Source organism: Fukomys damarensis, unplaced genomic scaffold (assembly GCF_012274545.1).
Source record: "Fukomys damarensis isolate Sample0158 unplaced genomic scaffold, DMR_v1.0_HiC HiC_scaffold_32, whole genome shotgun sequence".
In the NCBI taxonomy this organism is placed as follows: domain Eukaryota; kingdom Metazoa; phylum Chordata; class Mammalia; order Rodentia; family Bathyergidae; genus Fukomys; species Fukomys damarensis.
Genome location: NW_022900944.1, coordinates 43,899,661 through 43,916,672, shown reverse-complemented (window position 1 = coordinate 43,916,672; position 17,012 = coordinate 43,899,661). Strand labels below are relative to the sequence as shown.

At 51.5% G+C, this 17,012-nt stretch overlaps 1 protein-coding gene across 4 annotated transcripts in view; it reads left to right on the top strand.

Moving 5' to 3' along the window:
* Positions 1–8,192, top strand: part of LOC104851996 (neuroblastoma breakpoint family member 6-like) — a 16,011-nt gene extending 7,819 nt beyond the window's left edge. Inside the window, exons 7-14 of one of the 4 annotated variants that reach the window (XM_010609449.3) lie at positions 39–90; positions 939–1,105; positions 3,047–3,098; positions 4,188–4,300; positions 4,510–4,608; positions 5,607–5,798; positions 6,747–6,958; positions 8,150–8,192. In XM_010609449.3, the coding sequence (XP_010607751.1) occupies positions 39–90; positions 939–1,105; positions 3,047–3,098; positions 4,188–4,300; positions 4,510–4,608; positions 5,607–5,798; positions 6,747–6,949 (878 nt within the window). In that variant the 3' untranslated portion in view covers positions 6,950–6,958; positions 8,150–8,192. Of the gene's footprint in view, positions 1–38; positions 91–938; positions 1,106–3,046; positions 3,099–4,097; positions 4,301–4,509; positions 4,609–5,606; positions 5,799–6,746; positions 6,959–8,149 lie in introns of those variants that run through there. The other 3 variants (XM_010609448.3, XM_010609450.3, XM_010609452.3) reach the window with 3 other exon arrangements.
* The last annotated feature ends 8,820 nt before the right edge of the window (positions 8,193–17,012 follow it).

The following is a 17,012-nucleotide window of genomic DNA, read 5'->3' as shown; positions in this document are numbered from 1 at the left end:
CAGTGTGACTGTCTGCGCCTCTCTGAATTTGCTTACAGAGCACCACTGCGACACGGAGGACGAGGAAGAAACAGAGTCCCTGGACTCCAGGTGACCAGCATGGTCAGGGCTGTGAGCCAGTGACGGGAGCGGGGGTGTGAGAGGTTTGTGTCCTGAAAGACGCCGCAGAGGTTAGAGTCAGGATCACACGCACATTGTCTCTCTGAACTGCTGCGCCGAGTGCGTGGAGAGCTGAGGCACAGCAAGGAAAGTTGTAGATCACCCGACAGGAAATTATGTTGTCTCAATATAGAGGGCGTCTGTGCAGGGAGAACTAAGCAGTCTTGGGGCGTTATTGTCCTGAAAGACGCCGCAGAGGTTAGAGTCAGGATCACACGCACATTGTCTCTCTGAACTGCTGCGCCGAGTGCGTGGAGAGCTGAGGCACAGCAAGGAAAGTTGTAGATCACCCGACAGGAAATTATGTCTTGTCTCAATATTGCTAAGCAAAGGCTTAGAAGGCCCAAGTTCTCGTGCAGTCTCCGCCACTGGAGCCTGTATTCCCGGGACCCTGTCAGATCCCCACAGTTCACGCACAGGGTGGGGCCCTGCTGTGGCTCTCACTGCGGGCTCCCTGTCCTGACTGTGCCCAGCGGGAAGCTGGCTCTCTCCCCTCGTCACTGCTTATCTGGACGGTGCCCTGGGCAGAGGCGCCTCTCTTCCCTGCACGCTTTTCTCTTTCTGTCTATCTGTCTGGCTCTGTCCCTCTCTTTGTATCTGTCAAATTCTCGTAGTAGGCAGCAGTGCATGAGTCAGAGGGGAACGGTTTCCTCTTGTCTTTTGTAGCAAGGGTCAGAGGTGTTGGAATTCACCCCGAAGCTTTGAGGCCCACTTGGGAAGCTGTGCTTCCTCATCCATCTTGACTTTGTCTTTGTTCCTCCGTTTCTCCCCTCCCTCAGTGATGAGCAGCAGGATGAGAAAGTGGATGAACTCCTGTCAGGTTCAGTGGCGGAGCGCTCCCTCCTCGGTCCTGGGCGTCCTGACCCACCTTACCAACAGCAGCATTGCATCAGTGTTGCCGTCCCTGCAGAGGAGCATGAAGCGAGTCCTGCACAGGACGGAACCAGTGAGTCCCCCAGCATCCCGCTGGAAGTGCGTCTCCTGAGTCCAGGATCCCCCAGTTCTGTGCTCGGCTCCGGTGTCGGCTGAGAGTGGCATCTGCGGCCGCCCGGGAGGCCCCTTAGGGTGCAGCACTCCATGCAAGACTCCATGGGGACTTGTTTGATTGGGGCCTTTCCCGGTCAGGATGTAGAGGAAGCAGGAACCTGACCTCTGCACACAGCTGACACAATACAGAATGTTGAGGTTGGTGCCAGAGAGAATTTAGGGACAGGGGACAGATTAGTTTCTTGCCATCCTGAGGCTACACGAGGAAGACAGAGACACAGGAACCAGGATGTCTGGGGTTGGCTGCGATCCAGTGCTTTCTGACCCCAGAGCCGAGGGTGGCAGAGCGGGAGACTGAGTGAGCTGGCCGCACAGGACCTTTGAGAAGGAGCTGCAGGATGAGGCAGAGTCCTTGGAGAGAACCTGGCATCCAGCCCTGTCCAGCTCCCTCCAGTTCTCACGTCCTGTTTTCCCTGCTTGGCCGTTCATTAAAAAGTAGATTGGTGGGTTGAAGATGTTTTCCCTCCACTCCATAGCAGGTATTCAGAGTCCTGCCAAGTGTCCAGAGAGGCTTGCGATGAAAGGATAAACAATATCTTGAGCAAGCATGGTGACACCGCTGACGAGCCTGTCCCCTGGCCTGTGAGGAGGACGCTGGGAGACACCTGGGGCCCGGCTGAGCTGAGGGAGGGGCAGCCATGTCCCGGGGAGGCTCTGTGTGGAGACACCGGGGCAGTGTTGCTGGAGAAGCACCGGGGCTGGAAATCAGGCGTCAGAGGCGAGGTGAGGCCTCCAGTCCTTGAGTGGGCAGCACAGAGAAGTGTATGAGAGGCAGACCCAGCATAAGCCAGGACTGCGGAGGCAAAGAGCAGTGGGCTGGGGCACACGGCAGTGGTCAGAGCTCCTCAGGAGGCTGAGACAAGATGGTCACGTGAGCCTGGAGTTCCAGACCAGACTGGGCGCCACTGTGAGGCCACCTCTCCACATTAAAAACAAAACAGAAGCGGAAGCTCTGCTGAGATATTCAGTGGGGTGGAAGTGCAGAAGCAGAGGGGGAAGAGGGGAGCAGGTGTGCATCGGGGCACAGAGAGGAGGGCCCTGTCTGGTGGACGTGCAGGAGGATGAGGCAGGACAGACACCTGAAAGACAAGGTGAGGAAAGGGCAGCGGACCTCGGTGGGAGTAGCTGTGCAGAGGGAGGAGAGAGGCCCACAGCAGACCCTGTGGCCCGCATCCCCTCTGAAATGCAGCGTTGGCCTAAGGCGCCTGGCAGCCTTGTACCGCACAAACCCCTCAGCCCCCTGCGTTCTGTCACAGGAGATATCAGCATGGTCCTCTGCTCCTAGCCACCACCTCTGTCTCTTCTCATTGTCCTGTCCTGTCAAGCTCCCAGGTCCCTGCCGGCATCGGCGTGTAAACACGCCTGCGTCTCACTGTGTCCCTGACACCGGGTCCCAGCCCCGGCGCTCTCCCCGTCCCGGAATGCGAGCTTCCTCCTCTCTCCGTAGCCCAAGGTCTTTCCTCCGCCCGCGTGGCCTCGGTTCAGTCTCCACACCACCAGCAGCGCAGTGTCTCGTGGAGTACGGGGTCAGCCCTGCAGGAATTTTTCTAGAGAGCCACTATTTTAGATTTCACGAGCAGCGTGATAAAGGATTGTTGTCACTGTGGCCTAGACTGGGTGCGAGTGGCGTTGTGTGATCTTGTTTCCCAAGGTCGGGGACATTCTGCCCAGTGCCACAGGGGACCTTGCAGTTCTTTTGGAAGACGCAACCTGATATTCTGCTCATGGTGTCCTGTTCTCAGCCCAAGAACGCTTATGCCTGTGTGTCCCACAGCACAGGGTTTGTAACGGGTCACGAGGTGAGTGTGTGTGGTGACCATCGTGTGTGCGTTGTTTGCAGAACCTGAAGGCATCCTGAAACCTCAGGAGGAGCAGGCAGCCGAGCTGTCCAGGTGAGTGTGAAAGTCACGGCCTGTGAACGACGTGGTGACACCTGAGATCGCGGGTGCAGGGAAAGCAGGAAGCGCTCCGTATTTCTGCCTCCTCCCTGCGCCAGCCCCGGATGGGCACTGTGTTCTTGGTGCCGCTCCCTTTGGTTCCCCCTCCATCGCTTCTCAGGCCTACTAACCCGGCGTCGTTCTGCCCCAAGGTGCGGTGAAGTAGTTTCCCTGTGCTCAGGGAAGCCTGCGCTCTCCTGCGGGAGGCCGTGGCGAGGAGATGCTCCTCTTTCTGCAAGGTTCACCTTGCTTGGCTGGGATTCCATGTGTAGAAACGGAACCAGGGAAACGAGGTCGTGTGAAATCCCAGTCCTGACAGGACAGCCCCGGGGCCCATGGTCGCTTGCCCTCAGCAGAGCCTCAGATCTCCAGGGCCCAACTAAGCGCCCGTCAGGCGGCCACACGTGTGTGTTCTCAGCGCGGCGCTCTCTTTGCCTGCGTGTCCTGGCCGGCGTATTGTGTCGTCGCTCTCGTCAGTTACCCACCCAGGGTGCGGGAGAACCGCCAATGACCATGGCCTTGAGAATTCACACACACGGCCACTTGTCCCCGAAGGACGGAACTCAGCGATGCAGAACTGATCTCTGCACGCGGGCCTTGGCTCACTGTCAGGTCTGTCACAGGCAGCAGTCCGCGTCCATGAGGAGCAGGCTGCAGCCGGCATCCCTCGTAGGTGTGGAGTGGCTCAGGAATTGGCCTGCCCTCGCCTGTGACCCCACCACACAGCTTAGGTGGTGGCCAGCAGCCATGTGGCAGCGTTCCATTGGAAGGGCTGCCCTGGGGTGTACTCGGAGAACTCCCTGGCACAGTCCTGTCACCTCACCGACACCCCACTCACACTCTGCTGGGTGCCCTCTCTTCCTTAGGACCTGCTGCTGCGTCGTCATCCCTGAGCCTGCCCGAAAGCTGAGTTCTCACTGTAAATGCCGCCTTCTCTCCTCCCTTGGATTTCAGGTCTGCAGTGGAACTGGGGAACCAGATGTTGACACACATAGGGAACACTTGCTGCAGTTGGAAGGTTATCATCTTCTCCCTCCGTCGCAGAATCAGGGACCTGCTGTCTCGGGATGGCCCTGGGAGTCGTGAGGGGCAGAGCCACCGAGACCATGCTGAGGGGCACAAGCTGGCCGAGCCCCTCGCCCTCCAGCCCTGCCCAGGTGAGGTGACCACCGGCCCCGCTCAGCTGTGGTCCTGTCCGAGGCGCCCAGCTCTCGGGAGACCCCACCAGACAAGCTGCCTTTGCATGGCTTCTCTTACTGTCTGTATTTCCCTTCGAGCCTGGGCACATGGAGATGCCTCGGGGGAGGGGAGAACAGCAGCAGGGTGGGAAGCCACACGATTCCCCTCTCGCCTTCCTCCCTGACAGAACCGGGCTCCTGGAGAACAGCAGCCTCGCCCAGCATCCTCACAGGAAGGAGAGGTGGCAGCGGGAGGCATGTGCGATTCCTCACAGCCTCGGCTGAGGGTGGGAGTTTCCCCGGTGTGCTTCATAGGCTGACTCAGTGTGCTGGAGGGGTCGTGGATTGTTCCAGATTGTTTGGCATCTGTCCTTTTTGTGTGTGCGTTTTTAGAGTTAGGGTCTCACTGTGTTCAGTGTGCCTTGAACTTACTCTCTATCCTCAGCAGGTCTTGAACTCATGTCCCTCCCCTTGTTCAGCCTCTCCGAATGCTGGGATTACATACAAGTTTGTGCCACCACACCCGGCCCTCCCTGGATTTCCGTTTCCTCCCCTCTAAAATAGTCATTATGTGCTGCTGGTACTCTCGGGAGCCAAATAGGGAGTTTTCAGGAGTGCGTGCAGTGGGTGATCTGACTCCAGGCCGTGGCGTACCGACTGGTGTGGGAGAATGTGGGGGCGGGACATTGGGACACTAGCGTTCTCAGAGGTAACAGGACAGAACTCTCCTTCCTGAAATGACAGGAGGGACATTAGGGGTCGGAGGTCTCCGCTGTGGGGCTCTGTGGGTCAGGACTATCCGTGTTCTCTGTAGTGAAAGGAGGCGGTGGGAGGTGGGGCCGTGCTGAGATGGAGAGGCACTGACCGCAGTCCACTGACGGGACGGAGGAGGGTCCAGGGCTCGGCCGCCCAAGACGTGTGAGCTTGGCCCGGTGAAGCTCCCAGGACACCACAACAGCCACCCACAAACAGGGACGTTCTGTGCCTAGGCGCCGCCTGCCGTCCACCCCGTTTCCATGCAGCCGACGGGGCCGTGAAGTGCGCTCTGCTCTGGATGCAGCCTGTGGCTCCCCTCATCCTAGCTCTCCATTTCCTTTCTTTCCCGTGGAGAGTGAGCCTCCCTCTCTGTCATCCAAGCATCCCCAGGAACACACGATGTCTCCCTCTGTGCCTGGGTCACTGGGTGGTGTCACCCACAGGCAGGGACGTCAGAAAGGGCTGCAGTGGGAAAGCTCAGCACAGGGAGAAGCGCGATTGTGTGTCCTGAAGCCTCTTCTCCTTTCAGCTCGCGCCCAGGGGACCTGTCCCCAAGGGCTTCCCAGCCCAACCTTCGAGGTGCCCGAGGACCACTGTGTGGGAACACAGCCGGGTCAGTACCTTGACCGTGGAGCCGGCAGAGCCACCCTGAGCCTTTCTTCTGCCCCCTGGAGATTCATAGGCCACACTGATGCCGGACAGCAGTGGCTCCACTCGACAGGTAGGAAGGGAAGGAAAGGTCTGAGGCTCCTGTCTGTGTGTGGGGGTTGCCAGGGCACCGTGGGGAGGAGACCACGGCCTCTGCTCTCTCAGGGCCAGACTGGAACCCGAGATTCTCTAGCAAGAGTGAGGAGCCCGCAGGAGCCTGGGCTTCAGACACTCAGGTCCTCACCAGCAGGTCACTGATCCTACCTGGCCGGTCCCGTGATTCCATAGATTGACGTCTCAGTGTCCCCATGTGAGGGTAGGAAACACACTCTGCACCAGGGGCGTCTGCCTGTTCCTGATGCTTACACACACCTGATCCACACTATTTTGTGCGATCCTTAATTCGGTGTCACCAGTACCCAGTTCCATGCAAGCAGCACGATAAAAACTTTGAGAATGAAAATCAAATCTGTGAAACCTGAATCTGTGGTTTAACGCAGAGTGACCACAGGGACTTTTCACTGTGGGTCCGGCAGTTTTCAGGGCCCGTATCCATCGTGAGCCCAGCCCCATGTCCGACAGCCTTCACGCACACGGCACAGAGACCAGGCAGCTTCCTGCTCCCCGTAGTGTATCTTCCCATGGTCTCCAGTGCTCCTCTCCCGAGGTTTTCCCTGAAGTCTGAGTTTTCTTGATTTTCTCCACCTTTTCCTCCGCAGAGCACATCTCATGTCCACCGCGACTTCCTGATCTTTGCCTTGTCTACCTGGTAGCTAGCGGTTGTTAGAATTTTCCCAGAGTAATTTTAAATCGGGAATACTTTGCTCCCCGCAACACCATCTTATCATTCCTGCTCATGTAAGAAACAGCGACGGCAGAGGCAGGCAGTCTGTAGACTCCGTCTCCCCGGGCTTTCTCGTGCAAGGCCTCTTTCTTTATTGATCACGCTCTTGGGTGGAAGCGTGTGGCACAGGGAGGCCCTGGGTAACAGTGGGTGCTGACGGCTGTCCTTGTGTTTCAGAGCTGAATTTGGATGCTTCCCTTGGATTGGAGAACCCTCCCAAGGCAGAGGGTGATGCTCTCGGAGGCTCAGGAGATACCACCCGTGAGATTCGGGCCCATGGCCGTCCTGATGCAACCGCTGTCCCGAGACAGAGGATGGAAAGGAAACCCCGGTTCCGCCAGTGGAAAATGGCCTGCAGATTCCCAGGCGCTCAGGCTTAGGCCGCAGAGGTAATGACTGCTGTGGCCTGGGTGCTCTTACTCCCCAAAGCTGTCACTCCAGGAGCTCGGGAGCTCTTCAGACATGGGTGGTGAGCTGCCCAGGCATTGAGGGTCCCCGCTGCGTTCCCATTCCCCTCTCCGTGTGCAGTTAGAGTCTGCAGTGCGGCTCCGCTGTGTCTCGTGGCCTCAGAAGAGAAGTGGGCCTTTCAGTGAGCTCCCGCGGGCGACCTGAACCCTGGGCTGCCATTTTCAAGACCAAGTGGTGACGCGCAGTCCCGTCCACCCCTGCGGCGGTTTGTAGGTCTAGTTAGGGAGGCGCCTGGACGTGCTCAGCGTGTGACTGTGCCCAGATGGCGCGAGGACCTGAAGAAAGGACCTTGGGCTGCGGCTGCCCTCCCTGCCCGCGCTTTCTCGTTCCGTTCTGAGTGACGCCTTTTCTGTTCTCCCCGATCCACTGTGGAATAACACTTCGCTCCAGCCTTGGAATCCTCATTCCCATCTCTCCACGTGGCCCACTTGGCCATGACGAGGTTGAGGCCTCAGATCAGAGCCTCTGCCCTTCACAGTGTGTTTAGGGGAAGGGCCTGGGCCTGGGCTCTAGGACTTGGCTGTAAGGAGGCTCCTGTGACTTTACCTAGCGCTCACCTTTGTGCCCTGTCTTGTGGCCTCAGCGTCTCCTCTTTAGTAAGTGCGGGACTGGACGAGGGTGTGTCTGATGTTTCTGCTGAGTTTTCCCACTGCCCAGGCACTCATCCCTCATCCTGGGGTGCACAGTCACAAGAGGGTGCGTTTCTCAGGTCAGCGGCCTCTCCCGCTGCAGCAATCTGAGTGTGTGTCACTGAGGCCAAGGTCACCCCTGCCCGAGAGGTGTGAAAAGTTCTCCCTGCTCACCAGAGAGGATCAGGAGGATGGCGGCGGATGTCACCAGCTGCTGGGGTGGCAGTGTGTGTCACTGAGGCCAAGGTCACCCCTGCCCGAGAGGTGTGAAAAGTTCTCCCTGCTCACCGGAGAGGATCAGGAGGATGGCGGCAGATGTCACCAGCTGCTGGGGTGGCAGCCAGGGCCCTGAGTCCTGCGCCAGGGTGACACTGCAAGATCAGGAGGTTTTCCTCTGCCCTGTGGGTGTCACCTTCCCCTCCAGGCCCGCCTGTCCCCAGGACCTGACCGAGACTGTCCTTTCATCTCTCTCCCCGGCCTCAGGTCCCACATACTGCTGGAGCCAGGGAAGGTACTGCTGACTTAAGAAGATCAATCAGCAAGAGGACTCTGCACTTTATAGTGACGTCTACAACAATGTACCAGCCGCGTTGCCACACAGAAGCGATGCTTTGTGAGAGCTGGATTCTCAACCAGGGACTGCACTTGAGTTTTATTCCAAAGGCCAGATTTTGCTTCTCAGTAGTATATTTCAAAATCTCCAATTTCAGGTGTGACAGATACTCCAGATGTCTTTGACCTAGATCCAGTTTTTCTCTTTGAATTTCAATTTTAATAGTAATTTGTTAGCATGAATGTTTAGAATGATAGTGTCTTCCAGTATGTACTGGAGAATTTTACAAAATTGATTTTTATTGTCTTCATTTTATGATCATTTTGGTGGAAAAGCATCTAAGTTAACATAACCTTTCTTATTTTCCTCTTTTAGTTTTACTCTAAAATCTAGTTACTTTTATGCAGATTTTACCATATATAGTAGATATTATTTCTTGTCGTTTTGTTTTCCTGTTGTTTGTGTGTTTTATTTGGTATTTAGTAAGTGTTACATAGCTCATGTTTCACATTATCGTAATAATATTTTTGTACCTTTAGTCACCTTTATTTGACAAAGCTTATAATGTTATTTCCATCCATCCAAACAGCCCCATTACACACCATTGTACCCACCTTGTCTACACTGTGATTCTTCTTTGACATCCAAATGTAGTATATTACTACTCACTCACTCTTGAACATTGAGTGCTGTCAGTTGTACTTACTGGGTGGAATTCATCTGCAACAAATTTCACGGTGGAATCACATGGCTGTGAGGATTTCATGAATATACTCTGTTCACTGCCTTTATACACAGAGAGCTCAAAAGACATAGGGTTCTTGCTAAAAATGATTCTTTTCTAAGTGATTAGAAGTTATTTTTTTGCTTTTTGGGATAGACATGCTGTGTCTATTTCCTGTACTTCACTTTTGTTCTACTAACCACAAATTCCTACCAGTTTTTCAATATTTAATCGTAATTCAGTGTTCAAATCTCCTATTTGTATTTTAAGTTTGTATCTTTAAAACAGTATTCATGGGCCGGGGATGTGGCTCAGTTGTTCCACCACCTGCTTTGCAAGTACAAGGGCCCAGCACCAAAAATAAAAAAATAAATAAACAAATAAAACAGTATTCAGATAAAATCTGCAAACAGATCAGGTGATTATGTCTTTAATGCCTGCTATAATATACAGTTTCCCCCACATTTTCTTTCCTGTTGATTCTGCAATCCCTAAGCTTACCAAGATTGGCACCAAGACGGGCTGCTCTTTTGAGTCTAGATGTTTTGTTTGTCAGGGTGAGATGTTCATGCCCCTTGGGGCCATTGTAATACAGAACTTGTGGTATCACAAAGACAGTTATACAAAACAAGGGACCTCTATCGAATGTTGTCTTAGGTATACATTGAGTTAATCCTTCAGTACAAGCAAACCAAGCATCTTCCCAGCACAATAGTGTAAGGCCCCTGAGGTGGAGTGGTTAGTAATCGTACTATTGCATAGGTCGTTGTAGGGTGAGTGAGACAGATCAAAACCTGTACTTGCCAGGCAGATCCCTTGTCCCTGGATGTCTAATTGTCCTAATGTAAGTCTGGGCCTGCTCCAGTTACAATCATCGGATTGTACTGTCTCAGGTTGGCTTATGAGCCCAATGCTCACATAATAAGGGGGCTAATCAAGGCATCACCAATAATCTTTGGCTTCTTTGGGGGCTGTCTGATTTCATAGTCTATGTACTTGAGCTACCATTTCTTTCTTTCTTTCTTTTTTTTTTTTTTTTTTTTTTTTTTTTTTTTTTTTTTTTTTTCTTTTTTTTTTTGGTGCTGGGGATCGAACTCAGGTCCTTGTACTTGCGATGCAGGCGGCATAACCACTGAGCTAAATCCCCGGCCCGAGTTAGCATTTCTAAAAATGATGTAGTGCAAGGGGATTTTTTATGGGGGTGGTAGGTGTCAGAAGACTGAGGGTGGGTGTAAAAGCCTCTGGGTGGCCGGGTTTTTCTGTAACTTTTTGTTGGGGTTCTTTTTCCACCAGATGGGGTAAAACCCAATCTTTAATAGGGCCAATTGGGGTTAGGGTTTGGGGTTGGGGGTTTAAATTTTTCGGATCCCATCCTGGCATATATAACCTAATTTCCCAAGTTTTTCCTGATCCTCATGAGTAATCTGTTATCTTTTTGGGTTTGATAGTTATACAGTCATTAGGCCACACACAGTGATAGGAGTCATCTGTAGCCAGATATTACTGTTTTTCCAAGGGGCTATGGTTTCACAACCCCTTTTGGAGCAATGATAATCTCCAGGGCTGAGCTCACAATGAGAGTCATCCAGTGCTGGACACACTTAATATTGTGTGGGGGTTGGGTTAGAATAACCAGCACAGCCTCCGAAATCGAGGCTTCCCAACATTAAAACCCAGTTGCCCAAGGCTGTATTTAATATAGTGGGTAACAGGCTGTTTTTTACCTTTTAAGCTGCATAAGCTTATTTTGAACATAACCTCTGAATTGTCTGGCCCCTTTATATATTTATCAAGAACTTTCCCAGTGGAGGTTAATCTAAGCTCCCATATTTCCTGAGGAGCGTAAGGATTACAACCAGATGTTATCTGTAGGTTATTACACAGAATATATACACATTGTTTTATCAATCTATCATGTGTATTAGTCTTATCTTTTTGTCTCCTGGTTGGCTGATGATCTTCCATCTTGTCTCAGTCCGGTCCTCAGGTGTGGCCTTAGTGTGGCTGTGGTGGACCCACGGAGTGATGCCGGCCACCTTTAGGGCAGAGGGAGTCATCGGGACAATAGGATAGGGCCCCTTCCAATGAGGTTTGAGTGTTTTGGAGGAGTGGCGACTTACCAGCACAAGATCTCCAGGGTGGAACTTGTGACTTGTCTAGTTCTTTTCAGCTGGGGCTCAGGTCTCCTGGATCTGGCTCTGAATCTCCTGTTGTAAATCCTGAAGAGCTTGTAAGGATTTAATCACAGTCTGATTATTACATTCAGTAACAGTTTCTAAATTTACCTTAGGCAACAATGGGGGCGGTCTCCTGTACATAATTTCATAAGGTGTCAGCTTTTTAACATGGGGTGTACACCTGACTCTTAACAGGGTTAGAGGGAGAAGATCTGGCCAGCTACAGCCTGTTTCAAGAATAAACTTAGTCAAAGTATACTTTAATGTGTGGTTCATCCTTTCAACTTGCCCTGAACTTTGTGGCCAATAGGCACAATGTAGTTTCCAGTTAGTATTTAGTGCTTTGGCCACTAACTGAGAAACCTTGGCTGTGAAAGCCAGGCCATTGTCAGACCCCAGGAATTATGGGAGACCAAATTGGGGAATAAGCTCCTGAAGTAGTTTTTTACTTACAATATGAGCTGTTTCTCCTTTGGTAGGAAATGTTTCAACCCATCCAGAATAAATATCAACCCAGACCAACAGATATCTATATCCATGGCTTGGTTTTAGCTCAGTAAAGTCCAGTTCCCAGTATTGCCCAGATGTTCTTGCCAGCGACAGACACCTTTTTCTCCTGAATCTGTGCTGGCATTTACTGGAGCACAAGCCTGACACCTGGAACATATATCTTGGACCATTGAGGCTAACTTAGGAATGAAAAATTTAGAACTCACCAGTGTTCTCAGTTTCTTTTCCCCCAGTTGGGTCAGCTGGTATGTTTGTTGAATCAGTTGTCTTCCAAGTGCTTGTGGTAAGCACAGCCAACCATCAGGGCATGTCCACCATCCACTGTCTTGTTTAGAGGCCCCTATGTGTTTGTTTTGATTTTCTTCATCTTGGGAATACTCCAGTTTAGAGGGCAACTCAGAGAATACCTTTATCGGCAGGGCCAGGGTATCATTCCCCACTGGTTTTCTGGCCACTTGTTTTGCCACCTGGTCGGCTCTTTGGTTTCCAATGGCCTCAACCATGTCCAATTTTTGATGTCTTCTTGCAGTGTATAACCGCCACTGCTTTAGGTTTCCAGATGGCCTCTGGCAGAGCTAATCTCTCCTGTTTATTTTTTATGTCCTTTCCTCCTGATGTGAGTAGCCCTCTCTGTTTATATATTTCTCCATGAACATGGACAGTTGCAAACGCATACCGGCTCTCAGAATATATGTTGGTAGTCCTTCCTTCAGCCAGGAGTAGGGCCTGGATGAGAGCTATCAAATCAGCCTCTGAGCAGATGTCCCGTGGCACCCATGGCTCAGAGGCTGGCCCATCTAGTTGTTCCCTCTGCATCCACCACCACTGCCCCTGCCTACCTTATTCTTTGTTCCATAAAGCTACCATCCGTGAAGAAAGTTTCCTCTGCATCTGGCAGGGGAAGGTCTCGGAGGTCCGGTCTGGCAGCAGTCATCTTCTTAATGTTTCTCTGCAGTCGTGTAGGGGAGCAATTGGGTCCAGGACAGGCAGCAGAGTGGCAGGGTTTAGGGACGTGGCATCTGTGAATTTAATTCTAGGATGATCAATCAAAAGAGCCTGGTATTGGGTCAGTCTTGCATTTGATAGCCAGTGATCTGATCCTCCTCAGAGCATGGACAGCACTGTACGTGGTACAGTGATTGTGAGTCCCTGCCCCATATTTAGTTTGTCTGCTTCTTTGACCAATATGGCCATTGCAGTGATGGCCCTGAGGCAAGGCGGCCATCCAGCCGTGATGGGATCAAGTCTTTTGGACAGATAGGCCATGGGACGATTCCACGGTCCAAGGCGTTGGGTTAGCATGCCTTTTTGCTACTCCTTTGTCTTCTGCTACCAACAAGAGGAAGGGCTTTCCAACGTCAGGGAGCACCAATGCTGGGGTGCTCAAAAGGGCCTGTTGTAGGGCCTCAAAAGCCTTTTGTTCAGCCTCAGTCCAAATCAATGGAGTATTTCCTCCTATAGTAGCAGAGTATAAGGGTTTAGCTATCTCTACAAACTCTAGAATCCACAATCTGCAATATCCTGCTGCTCCCAGAAATTCCTGTACATGTTTTTTCATGGTCAGGGTAAGGATCTGCAGAATAGCCTGTTTGCATCTCATAGATAGCTGTCTCCTGCCTTTGCTAATTTTATATCCTAAGTAGGTCACTTTAGTGGCACATATCTGGGCCTTTTTGACTGATACCTGATACCCCATTTGTTGTAATAGCCTTAACAAGTCTCTGGTGGCCTGTAAGCAAATGGCTTTATTTTCCACGGCAACAAGATCTACATATTGCAGTAGCGACACCTCAGGATGTGCCAACTGGAATGGAACTAAGTCTCTGTTTAGGGCTTCATCAAATAAGGTTGGGGCATTTTTAAACCCCTGTGGCAGTCGGGTCCACATAAGCTGATCTGAGTTTCCCCCCTCTGGATCAGTCCATTCAAAGACAAAGGCTGGCTTACTGTGGCCAATGCGAGGCTGAAGAGCACATCTTTCAAATCCAACACGGAGTAGACTTGCCATTGAGGGGGCAGGAGGCTTAGTAAAGTATACGGGTTGGGGACTGTGGGGTGCACAGTCTCCACTCACCTGTTTACCTCACGAAGGTCTTGGACTGGTCAGTAAGTACTCGTTGGTCCCAGGCTTCAGAACTGGCAGAAGTGGAGTGTTCCATGCCCACTGACGGGTCCTCAGGATCCCAGCAGCAAGCAGCCTGTCTATGTGTTCTCTGATTTTGATCCTTGTCTCTAGTTTGATGGGGTATTGTCAGACTGAAATAGGCTGAGCAGAAGAGGTTAGTGTAACTACAATTGGAGGGTGTTGTCTGGCCAGGCCGGGGAATTGGTTTCTGCCCATACTTGTGGAAATTCTTTTTGAAGTTCCTTGATTATTGGTTGAGGGGTGGGCTGAGACTCAGCCACCAGCAGATATTCAGACAGTGGGCAAGTAACCATGATTTTAATCGTCCTGGCAGGAACCCCCAATTTTAAGTCAGCTTGTTCTGAAAAAGTAATGTTTGCCCCCAGTTTTCTCAGTAAATCTCTTCCTAGGTATATGGGCATTCAGGAATTACCAGGAAGGAATGAGTTATTTGCTGATGTCCCAAGTCCACAATCTGGGCCGTAGTCCATCTATATACTTATAAATTTTGTCCTGTTGCCCCCTGAACTAAACTCTTTTGTTTGGTCATTTTCTCTAATGGCTCAGTCAAAACTGAGTGGATACTGCTCTGGTATCCACCAAGAAACTTGTCTGTAATGTCCCTGATTTTTAATTTTACCATGGGACGGGGGCTCAACCTGTATGAGCCCTGAGTTCCCTATATCATGTTTTCTAGGGCGAGGACCTCAGGCTTTTTAGGTTTAGCTTGCTCCTGTTCCCATTGCTTTTTTAAGGGGCCCTCATGTTCCCAATCCCCACTTCCTTTGTAAAAGGCACATTGATCCTTTCCCAAGTTGGGTCTTTCACTTTTGTCGGTTTTTTTGAACTTTGGTCCCTGTCTTTTGACTCTTGTCAGCCTCATAACTCTGCAGTGCTGCGATGGTCACTTTTCCTAACTTTTTGGCAGCCACCTCTTCAAGGGAATCTCTGTTATCATAAACCTTCTGCACTATACCCAGGAGCTCCAATCTATTTTTCCCTTCAAATCCTTCTAACTTTTGTAACTTTTTTCTAAAATCTGGGGCCAACTGTGATACAGAAGCCAAATTTAAAGCAGCCGCATTTTCCAGAGCATCGGGGTTTATGGGAGTATAAACCCTATAGGCTTCTAAAAGCCCCTCCAAGAAAGCTGCAGGGGACTCTGTCCTATCTTGTTTTACCTCGCTTACCTTACTCAAATTGGTCAGCTTTCTGGCCGCCTGCCGGAGTCCTCCCAAAAGATGCTGGCAGTAGTTAGCCAGGTCTCTCCTACCTGCCTCTGTTTGGGTCCCAGTGTGGTCGCACAGTTGGGATTTCTGTCTCCACATGCTGTAGGTACCCCTGAGAGCCGGGGGCCAAGCCAGGGGCGTTTTCCAGGGCTGCTCTGACCACCTTGTGGTAGATGCGGTCCCGCTCCTCAGTGGTGAAGAGAGTCTGAAGAAGCTGCTGGCAGTTGTCCCATGTGGGCTGGTGGGTGTGGAAAACAGACTCTAACAGTTTTGGGCTAGTCTCAACAAATGCCATCCGTACATCAATACAGGGGAACTGATCCCGTTGTCGAGGCCCACCCGTTCCTGTAACCTGATTCCAAACCTCTCAGCAAACTCCTTTGTCAAACGTTCCCTTGTTCCCATCATCGGCCACCCAACACCAAATGAAGGCCATTCTAATCAACATAAGGTTAGAAGTTTCCCCTTGGAAAATTTAATCCCAAATTCAGCTTTTTTTCTGTGTAGTATAAATTTCATTAAAATCGTTTATGACACAATCAAGAGCACTAAGAGTTGAAGGTTTAGACGGCCCGGCTCCCAAGGTTCTCAGGAGACCTGGAAAGGCAAGAGGCACAACAAGCAAGCAGACAGACAACACAAAACAGAGACAGACAAATTTACAATGACTATATCCCTGTGCACCAAACAGCCATACAGAAACTGCTGATCTCCCCGGTGTCGTGGTGAAGCCCTGGGCAAGGAAATTGATGTTGCATCCAACTTTCTTTTTGGCCTAAAGGATCGTTTCCAGACTAATCATAGGAATACAAATTGCTACCTGATCTCCAGAGAAATTCAGACCAGATAAACTTCCTTCAGATGTCGGCAGCTTCTGTTATCCCTCCCGATTGGCGTCAGAGTCCCCAGGGCCCTGATCAAAATGGTCAGGGTGGCCTCCTGGGCCTCTCTCCGACACCGTGGGCCTAGGTGTCGCCGGCTGACCAGCCAGAGTAAAGATATATCTTGCTGGGGCCTCCAAAAATGTTATACCAAGCCAGTGAGAGAACACCAAATACGGGAACACAGATAAAACTGAAAGAATTTTATTTCACAAGTGCAAACTCCACTTCCTAAGAAAAGTGAAGCCCCGTTACAGGATTGTGTATAGGTTTTATAGGATTTTTCAAAACACAAAGTTCAGATGTAGGTCAGGGTTTTTTCACAGCTACAAGGGGGACAAACTTAAAACGCATTTACTCATCTTACACTTATAGGGATAGTGTTTCATGACCACCTTTAACATACCGTCTGTTCCTGGGCAGGCTTGCAATTAGCACAAGAAGGTTTTTGCAGTTTAAGTAGTTTTCCCTTTGATAAGGGGAGAGGGAAACAATAATCTCTGGGGTCATTAGCCGACAACTTTAGCTCACTTTAGCTCAGTCGGGTCTCACAGTCCACTGCCTGACACCCTGGCATGCAGGAGGAACCCAGGTCACCCAGACCTGGCCAAGACTTTCAGCTGGGCAGGACGAGCCAACAGCCCAGCATCAGTGACCATGACTGACCAGCATGCTCTTTCCCCTTTCCAGCGTTTCTGGGTCCGGGTTCTCTGACTTTAGTACTTGCCCTCGTCCCGGCGAGGGGAAGGTGGTGGCAGAGCTGGGAGGGCGAGGATAACGTAAGGAAATGCTGCAGCACCCAGGTGGTTAGTCAGTGAATGTTATTTAGGGCTCAAACCCCCTGGGGTCTTGGTGCTCTTTCTAGTTTTCAATATTTATTTACTCATTTGTTTACTAGAGTGATCTCTCTTTATCTGCCCCTGGCCCTGCCCATCTCTATTTTTGGTACTGGGGTCCTTTCAGTGTTTTTTTGGAGCTGGGTGCCGGAAGTGACGTATTTTCTGCCCGCCCACTCCGCCCTGGCGCTCACGCTGGCGTCCGGCGCCGCACTCCTGTGATGAGGGGGGCTGAGGTGCGAGGAGGGCCGGGGTGGCCGCGCTTCCGAGAAGAAGGCCGCCAGGGCGGAGAAGGTGTCCAGCCGCTCGCG